Below are 25,133 nucleotides of genomic sequence, written 5' to 3'. Positions count from 1 at the left end.
ATAATATAATCGTTCATGATTGTACGAACGTATGATGAGTGAGATATACATGGAAAAACGAACGAATATATGAATCAAGAAATATGATAGGCTGAATTTAATTTAATTTTGCTTCTAAAATGACCAATCAAATTTCGAAATTATTATTATACAAAAGAAATGTAACCGTTTATGATTATAAAAAACGTATAATGAAGAAGATATAGATAGAAGGAATATATCATGGAAGACAATCGAGAAATTCGTGTGAGATTAAACATATTATATTGTAGGATGTAAATGTAGTATTAAAATAAGATTAGTGTTAAAATACAACAAATAAACGTAGGTTGAGGCAAATATAGTTTATTTAACGTTTCAACAATTAGACTGAAGTGCATGAGAATAAAGTGTTAAAAATTATTCTAAAATTTTTTTTAAATTATTTTAAATTTCATTTATTTTAATTATTTTAATTATTTTGTGAAATTTTAAAAAGTTTAAACGAAAATCAACGAATAATCTATATAATAAATATTTTATGTTTTAAATTTGATTATTAAAATCAAAAGTGGAATAATATTAAAAATTGTGTATATTGTAAAGTATGCATATTAAAGTATTTAAAATAATATTGGAAATATTTTTCCTTTTTTAAAATATCAGTTTAGTGTAAAAAGCGGTATTTTCATTGCATAAATTATTTGTAACAATCATGAAATTTCATTTCAAAATCCAGATTATCGAGGTAAGTACATTGAGAAATGATTAATACGTTTCATTATCGAGTTAAAAGTTAAAATTAACAAATGAAAATTTTATTTTAAAGAATAATTTTAATACTAATGATATATTAATAAGATTTATTTTTATTAGCATTGATCTATTTCCATTCCATAGTAACCAAGTATGATTAGCACGATTTTGTCCGCGTTTTCGCTTTTTCTTTCAATTTAATGAATACATCGAATGAGTTTCTTGTTAATTACGCTAAAGCGATGCATTTTATCTTAGCTGACGGACATTAAAAGGCTCGAAAGCGTGTTTTCAATCTGTCCCCGTCAACTTCTATTTCTCGTCTTGTTTAACTTGCAGATTACCTGGCACCCTGTTACCTTGTAGAAACTTTTATCTGCTATAACTTTTGTCAATGTATTTCTCTATTTATAAGTATTTGGATATTAATTTATTTCGTAAAATTATTAAAAAAAACTACTAATCTAACTATTAAATTTTATATTTATATTTAAGATAATGATTTAGAATTTTTGGATGAATATTTATAAAAATTAAATTTAAGAAAATAAAATCATTTTAATTTATTGTGATTTAGATGAAAAAATTTAAGATAAATTGGATAAATTAAAAAAGATTTTTTGTAAATTTATTTCACAAATTAACATATTAATTTAAATATTGGCTGAGAAATATAATAATATAAGTGAATTATTTAAGAAAATTTATATTCTAAAAAATTTATATTTATATTCTACTTTTTCGTATTTTTTTTTATCTAATTTCAGTATTGGATTGATTTTAATTTGGTTTTATTATATAATATTATAATAATTAATATATTAAAATAATTTTTATCAAGTAACTTCAAATAATGTGAAATTATAATATAATTCCATTTTCTTTCGATCACTATTTTCAGTTCTCCATTTATAAATCATAGATTGAAAAAAATATTAACAATTCTCTGAATCAGAGAATAAAATTATGAATAAAATACATATATATATGAGAAAATAATTTATTTTTAGAATTTTAATTACAAAATTTAATATATGATTTTTATTTAAATAAAAAATGCTCTTAATAACCTTAATAACATTTAAAAAAATTTTTAATATCAATATTCATAAACGAAAGTGTAGATTTCCAAATAATATAAAGTTGGCAACGAAAGTTCATATCGTTTGAAAATAGCAGAAAAATTTATATTATAGAAACAAATAATTCCGCACAAAACATTTATATAAATCCTTTTATATTTTGATAATTTATTTAATCGTGTTATTTATTCTCGAATGTATAGCGCACATTGTGAAACTCTCTTTCTCTTTCTTTCGCCCCTCCCCTCATGTGTATCTGTGTATGTCGTGCCTATGTTGTGCATGTGTCGTGTCAATGTCGTGCGTATGTTGTGCATGTGTCATACGTATGTTCCGCACGAGTCATACGTGTGCGTCGTGGCGTATCGTACGGTACGTGTATCGTGCGGTACGTATATCGTGCGGTACGTGTATCGTGCGGTACGTGCATGTGTGCGTGTATGCGTGTGTGTGTGTGTGTGCGTGCGTTTGTGTATGCGTGCGTGTGCGTCTTTTTCGAGTGGTTAAATAATAATGGCCATTTCTCATGAAATTCGAGCAAAAATAATGTTATAATTTGCTAACAGCCACCGTCAAAAACGTTTACGCACAAATTATTCATCCATGAATTGTTTGATCAGCATTCGTGGATCGATCGAAGCGTAGAAAATAAACTGTTCGCGGGTAGATTGAATTGGAAAGTTTCAAGTACATTTCGTTGAAATATATTACGATCATTATATAATATATTTTACAAAAGATTATTCGTTATACAATTTGACAAAAATAATATTTAAAAAATTTGGTCCATCTCCTGTTAGATTTTTTTTAATATAACAATAATGTATTTGTGATTCGAGATTTTGGAGAATGCATATCAATAATAAACAAGCAGAAAAGAGATTTCAAAGAATCTAAAACGTTTTCTATTGTAATGGTCTATTGAAAACGAATCTGTTTTATTGTGGAAAAATCTGGGGAAACGATTTAAAAAATTTGAGGGATTATCAAACATATTTATAATTTAAAAATTTTCTTAACAAAGAAAATTGCTTGAAATACTTTTCTTAATTTTACGATTTTCAATCAAGTTTGATTAATAAGAGAAGCTTAAACTGAACATCTACAATCATTAATCGAAATTTTTTATTTTATTATTTCTTATCTTCATTTTTATTTAAAGAAATTTTGTTTGTATTGCAGCTATCTTGGATTACAGACAGGAAATTTTACTCGAGAATAGATTTTTAAATAAAACTATGTATGACGAGAAATAAGATAATAGATAACGACATGGTACTTTTAAAAGTTGTTCTCTCATTCAACTCGCTTTTTTTATGAGTGAATCTCGTCTCTCGAGTAACTCTCAATCAAGTTTTAACTTCTATACGCATGCATTCTTCTCAATTTTTATCCTTGCATATGCATATCTTTTTTTCTTTTTTTTTTCATTTGAGACTGTTATTCCTAAGAGATTTGCGCCAGATGATGAAAAATGAAAAATTCTCTCTATATTCAAACATTCTCACTGCATTGAAAATCTTTATTTTTCGAACCATCAATATATTAATTTTCACCAGTCCTTATTGCTCATTACTTAATCTTCAACAAATATATAATATTATTACACAACAATATATTAGACAAATAAATTAATCCTAATATTGATATTTAATATTAGTTTTCTCTATAATAAAATTTTCAAATATTTCTCATTCAAACTGTATTAATTCAAATCTTTCATCGCACAATCAAAAACCATCGCTTTTCAAACACTTCTCCCGTGAAAATGATTCACAGCAAGCGTGTGTCAAATCACATCAACGATTTCAATTTCACAAATAGAAACAATATTAAACGTGTCATCATAGAACGTGTAAAACATTATAGAACTTCTTTATAATCCTTCTTTATCCATTCGAAACTTCATAAATCGAGGCTTCGATTAAAATCGCACAAACTACATCGAAACGTGCCATGGTTCATAGTTGGATGCAGTTAGGTTATCAATCCGGAGATAAAACCGATTCGAGTTGAATCCACTCGACCAATCACGAGAATCATTTGACTGCCAATTTTTCGTCGACAAATCTCCATCCACGGCGATGATCGTTGTCCTTTTTCGTTTTATTCCCGGTATTTTCGCTCGCCGGCCAATCCGGATCCCCGTTTCGTTTAGAATTATCGTTATCCGCTTCGAGAGCAGACGTTTTTCAACGTACACACGAGTTTATCTTGCTGTCCGCGTATTTCCAATTTCAATGTTTAAACAAAAACGATATTCGTGTCTCGTTGTCTAGATAGACGCCGCTTGTTATTTCAGACGCATTCCAGGGGAGGACAAATATCGGCGATTTGTCGTTCGATACGTTTCAACCTGTTTTATTTCTACATTCCGTTTTGTGCGACGCGTAGAATTAATTGTAAGAGAACGCGATAAAGTATTCGTAGAATAGATACAGCGAGGAATATATAGTATAGGAAATTTTTCGTTGTATTCGTTCGTTTAAATTCAAAGTTGACGAGAGATTGAATTTGATTAAAATTTTGAGTAATTATATAGTTAAATTCAGTGAAGTTTTAATAAAAGTTTCGGCTAAATGAACGTGCATCGATTCATATTTTTATTAAACTTTGAATTGACAATCTGATGTGTTCGATTTGTTGAATGATCGACTTATTGATTCGTACAATTGAATATGTTGATTGTTTGTTTCATTCGTTTCATAATAAGAATATCTAATTGTCTAATTTTACTAATTTCATTAAAAGTATTTAAATAATTTCAAAATTTTTAAATAAGAATAGAAATTTAAATTCAAACTTGTTATTATATATTTTCAATTTATTCGAGAAACTATTTCATTTTTTTCTTTGTTTTTGATATGCACGATATTTTATATAAAACTCTCAAATTATTGTGAAGTCAGATTTTTCATCTATTGTATGTTTGAAATTTTATTATTCGAAACTTTCAGAAATATATCGTAGTTTCAAACAATCAATGTTTCATTCATTCAACCAACAAAATTGCTTTAAATTATATCAAGAAACAATAGGAGACTCAAGTTTTTTCATCAAAAGATCGCACATCTTCGTTATTTCGATTCATCGTGTTGGAAACAGATTTCGATTTTCTTCTGCAAGAAGAATTCAGCGTTTGTTTCGATGCATGTTCCGTTATTGTCACAATGATTCGAAATACATCAACGATTCATGAAAATTCCACCAATTCGTGTTTGTTCGACGTAATAATACGAAGTTAGAATGAGAATACTGGTTGCACGTCTTTAAACATCGCGTTTGAGACAAGTCCTTTTTCTTCTATTCAAAAGAACCTGACTTCTCGAGAAAATAGTTCAAAGTAAAGAGTACGTTTGTGCCTTTGCGAGGAAAGATTTTTGAAAAATTTCTTTCATTTCTCTTACACGACATAACTCGATAAAAATATATCAAGTTTTATACGAAGGAAGTGACAAGTATGCATATGATATTTCGTTTACGAAAAAATGTGTAACTTTTGAACGAGCTATAAAATGAAACAACGAAGAACGCAATTTTTTTTAATCTTATTAATTTTAACTATTCCAACAATAACAATTAAAATTTCAATATTTGTCATATTGATTCACACTTTTCCCTAACCTATTATTTATTTTATTTAAATACAAAACCAATAATTTCGAAAAAAGAAAAACCTCTTTTAAATTAAATATACTATTTTTGCCTTCGTTAATTAACGAATACCAATCCGAATTCCACTCGTTTTCAATGTACACTTTCACCATAAATTTCACACACTACAATTTTCGATTAAAACCTAGGAACAAGAATGTCTTGATGGATTTCCCTAATTAACATTCTTCGTCTTCGCGATGTCGATGCACGCATTCTTCCTCCCAACCCTTCCATTCCCTCGTAAATCCTTCCGCCATGTTTCCTATCATCCCTCCCCACCACTGAAAGCGAGAACCGTGTCGCGTTTCCAGAAAACTTGTTCCAACCGAAATTCGTCAAATCGTCCCTTCCGTCCGATCGTCGTCCCCTTCAATTTGTCGCGCGTAAATTCGTGAAAGTAGAGATTCGCACGAGCCAGTCTGCGCGAGAGAAATTTTTCGATCGATCGATCGGCCGCGTGGACTTTCGATACACCATCGAGTGACGCATCGAGATTCGATCGCCGAGGAGATTCCGGAGACCGAACGATAAAACCGCGCATCAATCTCGATAGACTTTGAAAAGGATAGACGTTTATGGGGAAACAGCAGGGGGAAGATCGATCTATATATGTATGTATGTATGTCGCTTTATGAGTGTGGATGATGAAGTATATGTTTGTTTAAAAATTCGGAAAGATTAGAATTAATTCAATGTTAGTAATTGATAATTTTAACAAACGAGAAATGCAATTTGAAATTTATGATTTATTAACGTCAATTAATAAGAAAATGCCAATTCTTTATGCAGGTAAAAGTAATATAGTGTATAAGTAATATAGAAAATATTATTAAAACACACACTCGTAAAGTAGAAGAAATCGTGCCATTGAATCTGTTTTTTGTTCTATTTCGATATCTTAATTCGTTGCCGAGATGTAAAGATTCAAAGTGTGCATAACATGCGCATTTAACACGGTTTTGTTAGGATTATAAATAAGTCAACAACCTGGTGACCTACATTTTTTCCTCGAAAATATTATTTGTTTTTTTCAGGAATCGCGTTTGTCGCTTGTCTAGAATTTGGGCTAGGTCAGTGAGACAAGGTGCGAGCGAGAGATCCGAATAACAACAAGAACGGGGATAGCGGATAGATTAAAAATTATCATTTTCTCTACACGATGATATCTCAAGAACCGGAAATCGTATCGAGATAAATCAAAAAACACCTTAAAGGGTAAGATCCAGCGCTTCTAATGATCGTTCGTTGATTAAAAATCACCATTTTCGAAGTTATAGCGATTCAAAGATTTCCTAATTTTAATCGAGTTTTGAAACAAATTATGCGACAACTGCTCGTGTTCAAATCGTAAAAGTGAAAAGAAGATGATCAAGAAAAGGCATATATAATATCTTAGATCTATAAAATAGTAAAACTGTTCCTATGTCTGCAGGTACGTTTATCTGACATTTATCTTTCGAATGCATTTATCTTTCGAACTAATCGAATCTTCAAACTTCTTCCAAACAGAGTTTCTTCAAAAAGAGATTCCTGGACACGAGGGTATAATCCTAAGTACAAAATCGAGAAAGTTTCGAGCAAAGTTTCGGACGTTGAATTTATATCCAACTGCATACATCGCAAAGATATTATATAAAAAAAACAAAAATAAAAGAAAAATGGACAGTTTCTCCGCGTATATCTTAAAGAAACCTTGCATTTTTCTCGTTCAACGTTCTTCTCCAGTCCCCCCCTGTACATCAAATCAACCTCGACGTATCCCTTTAAGAAACTACGCTCTCGACGGTTTTATAGACACGAAGAAATATTTAGATCGTAAAGATACCGAAACTCGAAATCGCCTCTTTTCTGCGGGCTTGAAAAACTTGGATCTAAGTTTCGAAAATTACTCTTGGGCATCGAACCCGCATTTACGAGCGTACTCGTAAAAAAAACAGTTATTGTGACTGCAATATTCACGAATGCATCAAATCCTTTCACTCGAATCCGATGAAATTTTCCAATCGATGCCGATTATTTTGAAATTTTTATCCTCTATAGAACCATCATCTTGATTTGTTTCTATCGCAAATCTGGTGTGACATGAAAAATTAACTGACTTTTCCACGAAATTGTTCATCAAATTCTTCAAAAATTCAAATAATGTTACGCAGTTGATGAATTAATCTCGAGCGGCTATAATTTCCTTCCATCTGGTTCGAGTTCGCACATGCATCGAATCAAAATCGAAACTCGGACGACACGATCGAACAAACGTGATAATACGATAACAGACAGCTAACCGATTTAAAAGTTCTCTAACTAACTCTTGGGACAGATCGATTCTCGAAATTGAGAGCTATTGAATCTCCACGTGAACGATGATGTCCTCTCGGGAATCTGGTTCACGTTTCGTTCAATCCTTCGAATTATCTAATGGCGATTGACTCGAGTAATTTAATGTTCGATGTTCTTGGAGAAAAGTTTAAAAGTGTAGTTAGTAAGAGAAATTTTCCAAAGATGTTTGGAATAGTGTAATAACAATTTGAATATTTTTATTTTTATTAAAATATAATTGAGTCGCTTTATGCACGAGAATAATGAAAAAATAAACCCGAGTAAACAACGAACCTCCAAAGTTTCAAGCGAATAAATTTTATTCTTTCATTTCTTTTTCACGAAACCCTGTATTAAAAGGATGGACGCGAAAACGCAATAACATTTGAAATACCGAAATTCCTTAATTGCACTACCCTCTACAATGCCTCATAAACTTCAATTTTAATTTATAACCGCGCAAACTTTTCCGCGAGTGGTTTAACTAAAAATAAAGGTAGTGTCGTGAATGTTCCAACACAACTGGCTTGTTGAAGCAAGTTGAAGCAAGTTAAAATGTAGGAAACTTGTTTTTTACGAGACCGGTTGGAAATTCGAAGGGGGAGCGATTTAAAAACTTTGTATCCGACCTAGAAAACTGGTAGAACTAGCTTTAACGTCCCATACAGAAAAGTAAATTACCAAGTCGGAATGTCATGATTGCTCCCTCGCCCAGTTTGATATTTGTAAAACATTACTCTGGCTAGAGTGCTCGTGTGCTTGAAAAAAATTTAATTAAACTTGGACAGGCGTCGAAGAATTTCGTTGTGGATGTTTTAGTAAGATTATATAAATAGTATATTGAACTAGTTCCATTAATTATCGTGTCTAGAGACTTTTCCATCTATCAGTCGCCATCAGTCGAAGGGACGATCTTGTGCGTGTGCAACTTCTGCGTTTGCATTTAGATAATTTTCCTGGATAACGATGAAGTAATAAATAAGTAATGAATAAGTATAATTAAATATGTATATGATGGAGTATAGCTTTTCGAACGAGAAATACAACGTTAAGGTTCGTTGTTAAAGATGAAAAGAATCTGTTCATCTATATACGTTCTGTCTGAAAAGTTATTTTATATCTGGAGAATTCATTTTTTTGTTATCAATAGTTCAATTAGCTCCTTTTATATAACGATATTGTAAAAATTTATCCGTTTATTATATTAATAACGAAGAAATATATTTTGAACAAAATGAATGATTTCGTGGAATTTTTACGAATACGGATAATTTAAATCAATAATCCAATTTCTTTTCAACAGATTGCGCAAGCTTATGATAAAGAATATTCAAATATTCTCCGTTTCCATTATTATTCGTCATTTTCTCACGAAAGCATAAATCCTGCAAAGACTAAAATTACGATCATTTTTCCAATCTTCTATGATAAAACGGTGAAATTAATTAAATCATTTCAAAGTCCTTCTCCCATGATTCACATACATACAGCTCATATATATACATGTACAAATAATAAACAACAAGCATCGATGGCATTCTAGAAATTTAATAACTTGCTGCTACCTGGCTCGTACAAATGAAACATAAACAGTGTACATAATTGTAGAAAAATTTCGATTCAGAATAATCCGATTGGCATAGAATATGAAAGACCTTGTTATTCTCGCCAGACATTGTTTGCCGAACGAAAATTGTTTTTCAGTCGTTCCTCGAATCTCGTCTCTTCTCGACGAAATATCAAACTGCTGGAACCGGAAGGCTATTAACAGGCAAACAGATATCCAAAGTCAGATTTCATTGTTGGCCAAATGTTGGAACGAAGAGAGAGAGAGAGAGAGGCGAGAAACGAAAACAACATTTCTGGTTTGGAAAATTGCCACTAAAAATGGACACGTTTTTGGCGAAGATAATCGCGAATCGGACATTATTTTCAACGTCGACGTACTCGATCGTAAGAGAATCCGTGTCGCTGGAAGAGACATACGACTCTGAAATTCCCGTCCAACTCTCGACGACGGTGAAAATATTCTCTCGCCAATTTTGTCGTTGGAGAAAATAACTCGAGACGCTCTCCACTCAGTCTGGTAATTAAAAAATTAATCCCAGAGTTGGATCGTTATTTATTATTAATTAATTAATCCGGCGAGTCGTTTCTATTCTATTCAAAAAATACTTGAAGATATTTCATCGTTCGGTCAATGTTTTATTCGAAGGATCCAGTTAATTTATATAAATGTCGATCTACTGTCTCAAAAATCACTGAGGGAATCATCGCTATGGATATAATATTGATGATATTTTCGTTGTGAAATTTAATTTTTTGATAGCCGATTATTAAGAGACACAAAATTAACGTGTTTACTCGACGATCATCGTTGCAGTTTTCCTCCTTCCTTTTGTAGCCGTCCGATTTAACCCGTCCATCCATCTTGCCGTGTTATCGATTCGATGCACAACACCCTCTCCCTGGCTTGGCTCCACATGGACCAATGAGCGTCGAATTGTATTAGCTCGCGTGTATCCAAATGTGTGTTTTCTACAAATACACGTGGAACGAATTTTCGTGGAACGTCATCATTTTTTAAGAATTTTTTACAATTTTTTCTTTTTCATTATCGACGACACAGAACGAGTTAAATTTGTAGCAAAAAGTGGAAACAGTTTTTTTCACTCGCATTTAATATCCTTTTCTCCACGTGTACCGTTGCAAATACTCGTATCTGAAATGATACGAGTGCATGGTTCTGAAAATTTTTCGTTGAGCGAGTTTGAAAGTAATATTGTAATATTGTAACGGAATATTGAACGTTCTCTACGAGCAACTAGCCGAGTTCACTGTCTCAGGTTACCTTATATAGAGATGCTTCTAGTGGAAAATTAAATTGCTTATCACTTGAAAAACAAGTCTCAATGTATATTCTTTGTCTTTACAACAACTTTGTCTTTATCTTGATATCCAGAACTGATCCTTCAAAGGATCAATATTTCACAGATATAGATATACTTTACGTTCGATGATAGAATAGAATTTAATCAATTTGATCCTGTTTGAAGTCGAACGATATTACGTTCGACGAGTTTATATCTACTTTTCATCTACCGATAATTATTTTTCGTTCAAATAACAATTCTACATAGACAATATAATTAAACACAGTTATTAAAATTAAAATACTTTCCTCCTTCGTAAGAATTTCTTTCTTAAATAACTGCCAATACAATTCACACTCAATTCCATTATTTTATTTTATCACGAAAAATTCTCTCCCTTAAATACGAATAAAATGAAAGATTAAAATTTCCTCTTTTCCAATCTAAAATAAAAAAACTAAAATTCATCGCAGTTCATTTTACACGAAGAATGGAGCCAGAAAAGTTGAAGGGAAATGATTTGAAACCGTGTCGAGAGAATCTGGATGTTTCAAATCGATATGTTCATCTTCATTCGATTCCTCGACTCTCGGTTGAAAAACGTACGTTTATTCGTATATCGGAGGCTCGGATATCGAATCCATCGAGTCGTACTCCGGTTTAACGGACGACGCGGAGGAACGGCGACCGGTTTGTTTACGGAGACACGTTATTCACGGTTCTTCGTTCGCCTGAAACACGGAAATATAGGCATTGTTCCCTTCGGAGACGGCGGCAATAACAACTGAACACTCGGTGACCTTGCTATTATGCGGTGGAGTAATAATATGTCTTTGTCTGGGTCACGGTTGTGTATCACGTGGGGCAATAGAATTAGCGGAATCCGAGGAATTAAGACTGCGCATTAATCACGGGATGAATAGGGAAGCGAGATCGTGGTTTAAGTCGCATTTACGATTTTCAATAATCATAGTTATTTTCGGGGAAAGAAAAATAAATTGCGCGTGAAAAAATATATGTTGCTGGAGACTTTGCAAAGGAAGTTTAGAACTCTTGCGATTATAATTTTAATGTTGAATTGTTGGAAATCTATGGAAAATATCCTTCCTAGAATCTTATTTGAATCTCATTTGAATCTCATTTGACAATTATATAACTGATGATGATTTTTGATTTTCCATGGAAATTATTAGATAGTTAACTTTCTAGTAAATATTATACACTAAAATATCGCAAAGATAGTATTCAATAATATTTTCGGGAAAAATAAAATTTAATTTTATTTTCCATTAAGAAGATCTACATATATTTAAATTTTAACTCTCGAGCATTTGAAAATTATAGAATGAACTGTAATTTCTTCGCAAATTTTTTTCATAGGCAACACGAATCTAATTTATCTTATAACATCTATCTCACTCATCCGTTTATCTTTAAAAATAGGAAACATTTCTCGAACGAAGGAGAGAAGCATTTTCTGAATTTAATTCCAAGTTAATACCGTTACATCGGTGCGTGAACCGATTTCCTGTGGTAACTGGAATCTTCGCGTTCGATCGTAAAACCAGTTTACAGTCTTCGTAAATGTAATTCGCTTCGTATTTCGCTCACTCGTATCGATTCGCAATCGTTTCCATCTTTTTCAACCCTTAATCGATGCTTCATCCAGCGAAATGTACCGAGTTTATTAACGCAATATCGATACAACGAGATCGTTTTTTTTTTTGTTTCGATCTCGAAATTGCACGAAAAAGTGGAATTACCGAATTTTACGATATTAAAGCTATTGATATACGAGAAGAGGCATCGAACTCCTGAATACTATATACGATAGACTTTGAACGGTACCATTATCGAAATATATTATAGAATAGATCGTGCGAAATGGAACGATTTTTATTCGACAAAGTATCGTATAAAATAATATCGTGGAAATATCCTTCTGGTGAAATATGAATTTTGTTTACTCAAACGAAGGATTCCATCACTGTGGACATTTTAGTTATTCTCTTTGCTTCCCGTTAATTACCGGCTAATTAGCAGATGATTTATAAATTATGTATACATTTATTATTTATTTCATTTATTCATAATATTGTCCTATCGAATATTGGAAAAAAGAAAAATAGATTAAAAATATGATTAATTATTACTTTGCAATGATCTAAGATCCTTGGAATGCTTGATAACCAGTGAAATGTAATAATGTAATGAAATCCATGAAATGTACGCAATATAATAGCGTGATCTAAAATTGAAACAAATAACATGGATCTACGTAATTTGATTAAATTAAATACGAAGATTTTATTACTTCTTTTTATAATACGGATAAAACTCGAATCCAAATTACTCGTATACTCGAATTACAATAAAACAAGCCGGTAACAAATAACATTTTAAAAATTTCCAAATACGGATTGGTCTTCTGATAAACGTCCGTATGAATAAATTCATTTCCACGTTATCGATTTCACTGACTGCAACTCTCGATGACCAATTAAACGTTTCCGGCAATATTTACGTACGCTCAACTGGATCCAGGATCGACTGAACAAAAGTATCGAAACAAGAAACGGGATCGTAAATCGATAATCGTAATGCAAACAATAGTTTTTTTCTTCTTTTTCTTTTTTATTCTATCCTTCTTCATCCATTCAAATTCGCAATGATAAATTTACAATCTGTTGGGGGATTCACGATGAAAAATCTATTTCGATCTTTCGAGGATACCAGGACACCGTGTTTCCTCGCTTAATTGAGTTTCTATACCGTTTTTTGTTTTTAAATTTTGAATAAAAATTCAACCTTGAAAACTAAAGAAAAAAAAAAAGAATTATTTTATTTTCACGGGAAATATAGGTAAATATTTAGCCTTGAAATTTCAATACCAGATCCGAAACCATTGTTTTCATCGATAGCCTAAATGAATTATTCAATCGTCGGTGTTCAATATAAAACCAAGGTCGCGCATATTTTCAAAGCTTGAAATTAATATTAATCCGACCTTAAATCCTCGTGATCAATCCGACATGTTCTATTTCTCGTAGTCCAATAAATATTTAATCTCGTAATATGCTATCAATTTCGGGTCACGGTGAATCCATCTCAGTGATACGTATCATTCATAAGTCGGACTCGCAGTGATATACCGGCGAATTCATCTCAATAAGACACGTATCCATGTAAATTAGCGTACCATCATAAACGGACATAAACGATTTAATCATTTTAATCGTGAAATTAGAATAGAAATTTATTGAGAAAATAAATATCGCGATTAATCGTCTTTCCTTCTTCGTACGATATATACGATATCGGATTAATGTCGGAGTTTATCGCTCGAAGCGATGATGATTTGTTTATGACCCGCATCTCATTAAAAATAATAGGAAAATTGTACGAAGAAAGATATTACCGTGATATTTTTCTTCTTCGTGATACACGGCCGTTAATTGTAGACATGAATGGAATTATGACTTTCTTCCTGGTGAAGGGAAGAGAATAAAGGAAACTGATAAAGAATGGGACAAAAGAGTACGGATACAATGCGAAGTGTTATTATTAGTTTTTCCTTGGATATTGTGCTCCATTCATTTTTTTTTTTTTTTATATGATATTACAAGGAGACAGAAGCTGCTACGTAGATAATAATAATACTAATAAGAAAACGAAGATGTAACATGTAATGAGGGATTTAGAGAAGAAAGAAATAAGGTTGTATCGTGGAATATTTAAATTTAATACCGAAATTCACATGTTGCTATCCACGAGAGTTTTGGATTCCAGCCAAACAAGTTGATTATCTGGAACTTTACAAAGATATCTATTAATAATATCCTGTCAATCCTTGTATCTTGATCGCGATAATTCGATCGAAATTTTGTTGATGATCATTTCTGATAAATTGTATATCGAGAAGACAATAGGAATTCGCGTTTCTAGCAATAAAATTATTCCAATAGTGTTCTTTATTTAAAATATATATATATTTTTTGACAATGACGATCGAATTTTCATCGTATAATCTTGGCAATATTGAAATATCGATGAATGAAGTTAATTGCTCTGTAAATAATTTTCAAAATATTTGATCAAAGCATTTGTTCGTTCCATATTTATTTTTACATTTAACTGTCGTTTACTCGTTTCTCAAACAATGCGAAAATAAATTAACGGGCGTTAAAAGGGAATGGTAAAGCAAACGGTTGAAACGTTAAGACGATTGTTCCACGGGTAATTGCGAGGAAAGAAAATAATGGCGATCGATCGATCCTCGTTAATCGACATTGCGTGAATTTTCTCACAAGAATGTTTCTCATATTGCCACTCCCTCCTAAGAAGGATTTCTAGTGCAAGTCAAATGAAACTTCCATACAATTGTCATTTCTTCTTAATGTATATGCTCGATAATAGGACAGATATCGAAATAAAATTCTTCTTCTCTGATCTTTTAATTGAAGAGTAAGTTCGTTAAAAATTTGATATTTAGTAGCAAAATATTTATTTTCAAGTTCTGTGCAATTGAAATTACTGTTCCACGGGATTTTATTTCAGAATTCACAATAGAAAATTACACTGGATTCCACTATGACTACAATGATTAATATTTTCACATCAAATTTGCAGAGAAAATATAATAGTTCAAGAAATGTGTTTTTTACCGTTTTTATCCCAGTTGATCAGTTCTGACTGAATATTTTGCAATAATTTATGACTTTTTACATAACAACATCGCATTTGAAAAATTAACTCTCCCTAGTCTGTGAAGTAGTACCGATAAAGATGCAATTTATATGTATTATCATTCTCGAATTATATCAGCTTACATCTTTTCTCTTTCTCTTTCTCTCTCTCTCATCTCGAAGCTTATCGAGCGACGAACAATTCGAACGTTGGAAATTTCGCATTTCCTAGCAGATTCTCGGCCATCATCTTCAGTTCAGTTTGTATATTAATGCAAATTTCGATGAACTTTCCGATGGAAAGGGCAACGAATAATATTTCAGCGCATCGAGAGAACCGCGGATAACCTTTTCCATTGGATACCGATAATGATTCCCTGTTTAATGAAACTGGAGAATACACGAAGCGTGATAAACGAAAATGAGATACCAAATAAGACGAACTTTTCTATAATGATACTTTTCCTGAATACGTTCTGGAAACGATAATGATCACTCTTTAGGACAATCATTAGGAAATTTAAACGAGAAAGATCGAAATAAAAAGTTCGTATTGTTCGTTTGGAATTTTAATTATTATTCCATTAATTTTTATCTTATAATTATCGAATATTTTTGAAAAATATTAATTTTCCTCGAGGCATGGATACATTTATATATATATATATATACTTGTTTATTTTTATCGTTTTAATTCTACATAGCATTCTCGCTGATTCTTGTGCAAAATTTATACGAATATAACTAAATTTTCTTTATTCCTTGAATATCGCTATACTTCGTGTTTTTTATCATGTAAGTTTTCAGAGAAAGTAGAAATTTCAAATTTTCCTGGACGATCAAATGAAATCTACAAATCTCTCTGATTTCAACAGAAACTTTTAATTTAAACTTTGCTCTGGATATTGTTATCCATTCGAGTGAATAAAGATTTTCCAGATAAATTCCTATTCTTTTTTTTCGAAACAAACACCAAGTTTGTCAATTACCAATTTTTCCTGATATTTTGTATATGTTCAAGAAAAAAAAAAGGAGATGAAATTTGAAAATGGGCCGTGAAAACGTGACGCATAAACGACGTATCGTATTTACGAATATGAATCGAGATTCTCGTTGCATTTGTCCGCTATCGTTGTAGTTGATACGAGCTTATGCAAAGTAGCGAACCGAGCATAGAACGTGCCGCTTTCATGGAAATCAACCTCTTCCAATGATTCGAGCCGGAGGAGAAAAGTTGCATTTTTTAATGGAACGTGGCGTAATGGGAGATCTTCCGTGTAAAATCCATAAAGTAAATTGGAAAAACGACATGGAAACCGGAAAATTTACAAATAAGAAAAAAAAATAAAATGGAGAAATAGAGAATTTTATCTGATGGATATAATTCCGATATTTATACTCATTCAGTGTTATTCAGAATTCTCTTTTCATAAATCATTCTTGGTTTTTCTATTCTATTCATATTTTTAAAAATCTTTTTCTCCATAATACTTTATCTCGTCGCTTATTCCGCATCGTCTTCTTTATCAAACCCTTATCATTCGTAATTAAATTCTCAGAACTTAAAGTTATATAATATGCCTTCAAATTATTAATTGTTAAGCATTTGCATATTTTCATCCGCGCTTCCATTCATCACCCGCGATTACCACTAACCCCCATAAATTATTCCTAAACTGAGCAACATCAAGATCCTTAACAATAGATAACTTGTTGAACTTGTAAGCACAACTAAAACCTTAATCCTCTTACACAAAGATCCCTATATAATCATGGCTTCTCTCTTATTATTTTAATTACTTCATACATTCTTAATAAAATTTCTCTTCTTCTCAAAGAAGTACGATTTAGAAAAAGAAAAGTTAACGAAACAATCATCGAATCTTAAATCTGATGAAGCTTTATCAGAAATGTCTCAGATTCTCCAACAATATTCTTGCTTCTGAACTCGACGAATAACTGAGCGGAAAATCAAAATGAACCCGTCCAAATCTGCTGCACCAATTGAAACGTTTAACCATCCGGGACACGTTTAGCTTAGTTTCATCCATTCGTTCCCGTAAACATTCGAGAGTTACAGGGAGAACACCTGACGCGACGAGATCTCGAGTTTCTCGACCTGTTTGCTCAGTGAGCTTGCGGTTTTCCAAAACGCCGAACTCTCAAGTCGACACATAGCTTGTTCACTTCCCGTTCTATTCCCTTCCCTCCCCAGAGTCCCCTTCCCCCCTTCTCCTCGAATCGTCAACGAGATTTACAGCTTTCTCAACCAAAATTCCTCTTCTTGTTCCCGTGGATCCGTATTCCGTCAACAGTTGTTGTTTGAGAAGAAAATGATGCGTCTTTTATGGAATAAGAGAGTGCCTCTTGTATTAATAGGGAGATAAGAGTGGCAGGATAGAAGAGAATTTATATTAAAGTTTGCTTACTCGTGCAAAAATTAATATTTTGCTTCACTTGAGAATATTTTTCTTTTTCTCCGTGATTCTACACCATTTTCGAATTCTTTAAATACTTTATATTTTTAATATTATAAAACATCATAAGATATCAACTTGATATTAAATTGTTAAGGTTTATTTGACTGAATATGAACCTTGCATGTAAATATCGCTATCAATTTATTCTCGAGATAATAAATTATTTGAAAAATTTCTGTATTATCTCTAACTTCAATCTTATAATCGTCATTTAGACACATTTTAAGACTCATCTTATCAAAAATCGTACGATATTGTTGCTCGTTTAGTGTATACTTCGGATGTTTTCCAGTTTGTTTGAAATTTCATCCGCGGATAGGAAAAATTAGAAATTGTTTATAATAACGTAAGTTAAACAACTGTTTACTTGTTAATCTCGATTATTTAAATGAATAATTAATTAATCGTGTGATTGTTTAATATTTGCACGTATCCAAACACGTACGACGATTCTGGAATAAAGTTTCGAAATAACACACGAAACTTTTTGACGAGTTGGCAAAAACTGATTAAATTGTATTTGCAGAAAATTAATACATCTAAGAGGATATAAAAGCTACGATTAGAAAAATAGATGTAAAGGGTGATAAAGAGTTCGAAATTAAAGTGATTCAAACTTTTCAATCGCTCCTTTCTCCGGTATATATCCACGGATCTTCTAAAAAAAATAAAAAAACACTTGCTACACAAATTGATTGTATTGTTGTCGATAATCGATTCGAAACCTCGGGCAATTTGTTTGATCTCGAGGTTTTCAATAATCAAAGGCAAGAAAATTAATTTCTTCGCGCGTGGAATTCCGTAAATCCTTTTCTAAAGAAATTCATTTTCAAAAGAAATCGATTCCGTGGAAGCTTAAAGATCTTAAAAATCTAAAAATTCGTCTTTCCCTTCTGTTCCAGATTCGTTCCGGAATTCCGCAGCATCAACGGAGCAAACGTGCACCAGTGACTTTCGAGTTATCGCCGGAAGTGCGATCGTTTCACGGCTGACGGAATGACGTCGGCCCCGTCCTCCGCATCGTCGTCGTTGACGCAGCCATCCCTCGTCTGTCCCCCGATTCCCGATAGAATACGTGGAACGCGCGCTTAACCAGTGAAAACCGATCCAACCCTTCAACAATCGAGAAATCTTGGGATTCTTTCGTTCCCTCGTGGCGATCCATCTTCCCTAAGTGATCGATCACAGACAGATTTCAGATCGGATCCGATCCGCGGGCGAAAAATCTGCACGAAAGAAATTGACAAGGAGCGGTTTCTTGGAGAAATTTCTTTTCTTTTCTTTTCTCGAGGAATACGATTTAATAAACAGCACGCGAAAACAAGATGAACACGACGATAACGAGCATGATAAGCGGCACGAGTATCGATTACTCTCAGATAACGAGTCAGGAGGATTCGACTATCCAGAACTGCGAGGCCGATCTGCCGATCATTTCGTTGGTCAACCAGGTTCTTTACTCCATCGTGTGTATCGTCGGCCTCCTCGGCAACACGCTGGTCATCTACGTGGTGTTGCGGTTCTCGAAAATGCAAACTGTAACGAACATGTACATCGTGAACCTGGCGATAGCGGACGAGTGTTTCCTAATAGGTATACCGTTCCTCGTCACAACGATGAGTCTACGCAGTTGGATATTCGGGAAGATAATGTGCAAGGCTTACATGACCACAACAAGTATCAACCAGTTCACCAGCAGCATATTCCTCTTCATCATGAGCGCGGATCGCTACATCGCCGTTTGCCATCCTATCTCCTCGCCGAAAATTCGGACGCCGTTCATCTCGAAGGTGGTCTCGCTGACGGCCTGGGCAACCAGCGCTCTCTTCATGATACCTATATTTCTGTATGCGAACGCTATGGAATCCGAGAAAGGGATCAACTGCAACATATACTGGCCCAACGACCGCGGAGGCCACACCACCTTCACCTTGTACACGTTCATCTTAGGCTTCGCCATCCCCTTGATCCTCATACTGATCTTCTACTTCCTCGTGATCAGGAAACTGCAGACGGTGGGGCCGAAGAACAAGTCGAAGGAGAAGAAACGATCTCATCGCAAAGTGACGAAACTCGTGCTCACCGTGATCACGGTGTACGTTCTGTGCTGGCTGCCTTACTGGCTGATGCAGGTGGCGCTCATCTACACCCCGCCCAAACAGTGTCAGAGCAAGATCACGATCACTAGCTTCCTGCTCGCCGGTTTCCTCAGTTACAGCAACAGCGCGATGAACCCGATCCTGTACGCGTTTCTAAGCGATAATTTTAAAAAAAGTTTCTTGAAAGCGTGTACCTGCGCCGCTGGCAAGGACGTGAACGCCACGTTGCACATCGAGAACAGCGTGTTTCCACGCAGGAACAAGGCGAACGCGGACAGGCTTCAATCGAATCGGCTGGTCGTATCCGGCCACTCGAGGCTGGAGTTGGAGGACGAGGACGCGGAGAGGGGGCTGTTGATCAGCAAAACTTCGACGACCACGGTGACCATGACGTCACGATCGAACATCACCATAGGTAATGAGCCGAAGGAGCAGGGGCAGAAAGAGAAAGACGCGTTGAAGAACGGGGTGCAGCTGACGTTGTTGACTCAAGTGTAGACGAAGGGGAACGACGATGCAACCAAGTAGTGGAAACGATGAACGAGGAAGAGGAGGCCTCTTTTCTCCTCCTCGTCGCGGTGGACCAATGAGCCTAGGATTCATCGCGCGTGGAGAAAGAATCCCTCGTTGAGGAAAGAAGGGGAAGGGAGATCGATTTGTTTTTTTAAGAGCAGGATTTTTATTATGATATCATCGAATTTTTATTCGCATTTGTCCTCGTGATCGCGGTACCAAAAGTTTCTCGGGCGTTAACCGACTGTAAATGTTTTTCGTATTTATTTTCGAGCGAAAGAAATGGGAGGAAATCGTTTGAGAAATGAAATGAAGCGTTTCTTGACCCGAGCCGTTACTCTTCGATGGAAATATAGGTCAAGAGCAATATGGATGTTTCGTGTAACTTTGCCAAGAACGTCAAAGTTCTCGATATCCATAAATGCAGAGATATTGGGCGAACTAACCTCTTTTGGAAGGAGCTGAAGAGGCGAGACTAATCTCCAGGAAACCATCGTTCATGGATCGAGCATGAACGTTAATTAGAAAGTACAATCATCCCCCAATTTGGTTACATCGTTTCGAATTTAATTGTACCTTCTCATTTGTCGATAACATGAACATCATTCCAATGAAAATATCAATGTATATATATTGTCACAATATCCGTATAAATCACGTAAAAAATCACGTGAAAAGGCAAGTCGAAATTTATCTTCCCTATTTATATTTTCTTGTCTTAAATGGAACCAATTATATTAAATACATGAATTCGGGGGATGATTTGTATCGATATGCATCGATGTATACTCGTGAAACAGTTTTGGAGAACCGATTCTTGGAGAAGCAAGAAAGAAAGATTGGAATATAAAAATCCGATCAATGTTACGGGAAACTTGACATTTTTGCGTATCAACTTTCATTCGTTCCTTCAAAATCGATCTTCCAAAAGTGTCTTTTACGAATGCATTCCTCGTATAAATTAACCAAGAAAAAAAAATATATCTTGTATATACCATTGCACGATTATTAACATAATCATCGATCGATATCGATCGTTTCAACGAAGAGGAAACGAACGATTCCCGGTGCCAAAAAAAAAAAAGCGGAGCCACGTTTCGAAAGAGGATACGTGTATCTTATCAGCGACGCACCTTTTCACGAAGAATTCTATTCGATCCACGGGTCAAAAGAAGATCAACACGCCACATCCACGAGGGGAGGAACGAATTCTCTCCGGGGACAAAACGCGGCTCGCATAACCTTCTTCTCCTTATTTTCCTTGTCCTTCCTCCATTATTTCCACTCGCTCAACCCTCCTCCTCCACACTCCACCTTCGTGACAACACGCACATTGCGCAGGAGGGGAGGAAAATCGTGGCGGGGATCGAGATCAAATTGTTTCCGAGACTCTCGAGGAGATATCTCGCGAGCGATCTCGAGAGAGGTTTGCGGCCGCGTTTCGGGTATTTTATCGGCGTGTTTCGGATCGATTTAGTTGGTGGAAGATGAAATTCGTATGTAAATCATGGGACGGAGGCGAATATTCAACGACGCGTTACGAAGAATTTATCGGTACTAAGTTAGGATTTATAGGAAGTCACGAATCGAATTCCTGAAACAGAGGATCAATGTATTATTGCATCGAAGTGAACACCAAAAAAAAAAAAAGAAAAAAAAGAAAAAAAATGAAGTTTATTTATTTGATTTGTTGGTGTTGTCGTTTTAGATTAGATAGAGAATTGTGATTCTTATTTGACTTGATGGAAGTTTAAAAGATGAAAATTCGTGTGTATTAACACCAATAATATTGTTAGGTTGTCCGAAAATAAAAATAAAAATTTTGGGAATTATTGAACGTAAAAACTTTTTTAATTAACTCGTTAATTAAAAAATTGTTTTGCAAAGAAGACAATGGCATAAACATTTATAAAATTTTGTACAAATCTGAGCGACACAGCTTGAGATTAAGAAAGCTGTATAAATTTTGAAGATCTTTATTTCAAGTATTAAAGTATTACGTAATTACTTTCTGGACAACCTAATAAATCGTTTCACGAGAATCGAGTGAATTCGATCAACTTTATGACTGTCAATTGTCTTATGAAAGAACAAGAAAAAAAAGAGAATCGTATCAACTTTCTGTACTTACATAAGTCGTATAATGTAAAATAAATTAATTAGCGCATAAATGTATAAAGTCTCGAGAAGGAACGAATTTGTATTCGCAGGTGACACGTTGAAAAATCGAAAGAAAAGAATCGCAAGAAAGATCTATCGTGTTTTGAAGAACAAGAATCATTGCATGTTGGCTTTAATAAAGGAAGATCCACAAGAAATAAATAAATTGCAATAGTAATTCATTCAATGCGATTCTTCTCGTTAATTTCAACATTATATACAATTGAATACAGGCAATAATATACGTAACTCGCAAAAAAATGGAATTAAGAAGGGAATTCTTATATTCATCATCATTAACGTTTAAAATTTCCTGAAAATTAATTTCAAAAAATGGTATTACAAGAATTGATATTTCTCAATAAATTAATATAATATCGAATATTGGTATCAACAGTATCATTAATTTCCATATTTCCAATTTACTATTATCAAATTTTCGAAATAAATTCACAAACGTGACCGTTTTAAATTTTCAAATTCCAATTCGTTTTAATTTTCAACAACAATAAATTATTGAAACGATGTAGACATTAATATATCTCAAATTTTCCAAATTCCGTTTTATTCCAACCACCAATACAATGATAACGAATTCATCAAAAGTACATTGTTGCTACTTCGAAACATCGAAAAGGAACAATTCCTATTGAAACGAAGAATCCAATACGTCGAGAACGACGATCGAGCCATGGTAACTTTAAACAACTGAGCCTAAGCTTCCATTCTGAAAATTCTGGTTATTGTACAAAGGCGGACGTCAAAGAAGATTTAAGACTGTTTACACGATCGAATCAGTCGTAAAACGGGCTTTCAACGTATCACGTGCGAGCACAGCTTTGTTTCAGCTCGCTAATTTCAGTCGACACACTGCAAGGAACATTGTAAAGAACGAAGCATCATGTGGTGTGTTTCTTCACGGAAACGAAGATCTTTAAAAAAGGGCGTAAAAAGATGTAAAAATAATTATTTCGAACTATCGAAACGAATGAGGGAAAGAATCTTGAGACTTGTTTTCTTAATTGTGTAGTGAGAATGAGAGAACTACGAGAAAATGTTTTCTTTTTTTTTTCAATTATCCATTGATTATTGGATCGTCGATACGAAAGGGTTGAGAAATACAAAAAGTGAAACGAACAATGATGATGGTTGTCGATATTTAATCGAATTGAATGAATATTTTTGAAAAATTTAAAATTAAAGTTAAAATAATTCCTCTCGATCATCATTGGCAACGTTATCTCAATCGATCTTTATTTAATAATTTGAGCAGATTTACCAGCATCGATAACCATCTGTAACACTCCATTTGTGTTGGAGAAAAATTATAAATAACGTGGATGAAGGATATAAGTTAAATATAAAAAGCACTCGAAGGGGAAAAATTTGTGAAAAATTATTCGAAAAATGGTTTCACAGGTAATTCCACCGTGAGAAAGGCGATATGAATTTTTATTGAAACGTTAAATTCGAAGATCTATCGAAGCAACATATATTAAAATAAAGTATAAATATTTTGTTTGGTGCATAAGCTTCGAAGAAAGAAATAAAAAAATATATTTCGCGCATGATTTTGTATTTTGGCAATATTCTTAAAATCAAAAACAAATTATGATACGGAATCCAATTAAATCGAGATTATACATTATTTTATGTATAATTTTACATATTATTTGAATATGTAATAAGATTCCTGGAGATAGATTTATTTAGTTAAACATATTACTGATAAATTAACGTTACACGATTACAGTAAACAATCGAACGAACGAAAAAGTTGTTATCACACCAAGACTTTAATCTATCTCATCGTATCTATATCTTTATGTTCTTTTTTCTCAACTTTTGTCGCTTTATTTTACAATTTTTTACTTTTACCGGGCTAAAACATCCACAACGTTTCTTTGTTTCTTTAAAAATAGCCCATAAATCACACCATTTTCCAATAACAAGTAAACCACAATGAAATTACCTCAGTTTTTTCCAATTTCAACGTCGCTGCTTCAATTTATCACATTTGTAAAACGGAAAAATATCGCGCGATATTTTCACGATTCAACAATTTTCGAATAACCACCGAAGCGATTGTTTGGAAAATAACGTCAGAGTTGTAAAATTAAAAAACAAAAAGAAGAAAGAAAAAAAAAAGGAAAACGCGTAAAAAGAATAACGAAACGCTTTCACAAATTCGCCCCTTTTGTTTTCATTTTTTTTGGCTATTCTTTAAGGAGAATCCTCGGATCGAATATCACCATACTTTCCCCATTTCTTTCACGGTTATTTATTTATAGTAGCCGACTTCGACATCTATTCCTCCCACTATTTTGAGATAATACTATCAAGTATCTCACGCTTTCATAACTTTCTCGCTAAGGACAATATATATCAAACCGATAATGTTTCTGATAGTGGTTCAAGATTTTCCATTGTTTTCTGATTATAAGTTTTACAAGAGTATGATCGAGTATTTTGAAAACGATATTTTGAAACGAAATGCATTTATAAATGTATAATTATATCGCTAGATATTGTG

At 33.4% G+C, this 25,133-nt stretch overlaps 1 protein-coding gene across 4 annotated transcripts in view; it reads left to right on the top strand.

The window, feature by feature from the left end:
• LOC107998164 (somatostatin receptor type 2-like) overlaps window positions 1-24,165 on the top strand; it is a 76,489-nt gene extending 52,324 nt beyond the window's left edge. The window contains exons 1-3 of one of the 4 annotated variants that reach the window (XM_028666870.2): window positions 608-727; window positions 6,509-6,689; window positions 18,731-24,165. In XM_028666870.2, coding sequence (XP_028522671.1) covers window positions 19,154-20,425 — 1,272 coding nt within the window. In that variant the 5' untranslated portion in view covers window positions 608-727; window positions 6,509-6,689; window positions 18,731-19,153 and the 3' untranslated portion in view covers window positions 20,426-24,165. Of the gene's footprint in view, window positions 1-607; window positions 728-6,508; window positions 6,907-6,983; window positions 7,143-18,730 lie in introns of those variants that run through there. The other 3 variants (XR_009829141.1, XM_017057268.3, XM_017057270.3) reach the window with 3 other exon arrangements.
• The last annotated feature ends 968 nt before the right edge of the window (window positions 24,166-25,133 follow it).

This window comes from Apis cerana, linkage group LG3 (assembly GCF_029169275.1).
Source record: "Apis cerana isolate GH-2021 linkage group LG3, AcerK_1.0, whole genome shotgun sequence".
Lineage (NCBI taxonomy): Eukaryota > Metazoa > Arthropoda > Insecta > Hymenoptera > Apidae > Apis > Apis cerana.
The sequence above is the reverse complement of the archived record's forward strand: the minus strand, read 5'-3'. Positions and strand labels throughout refer to the sequence as shown.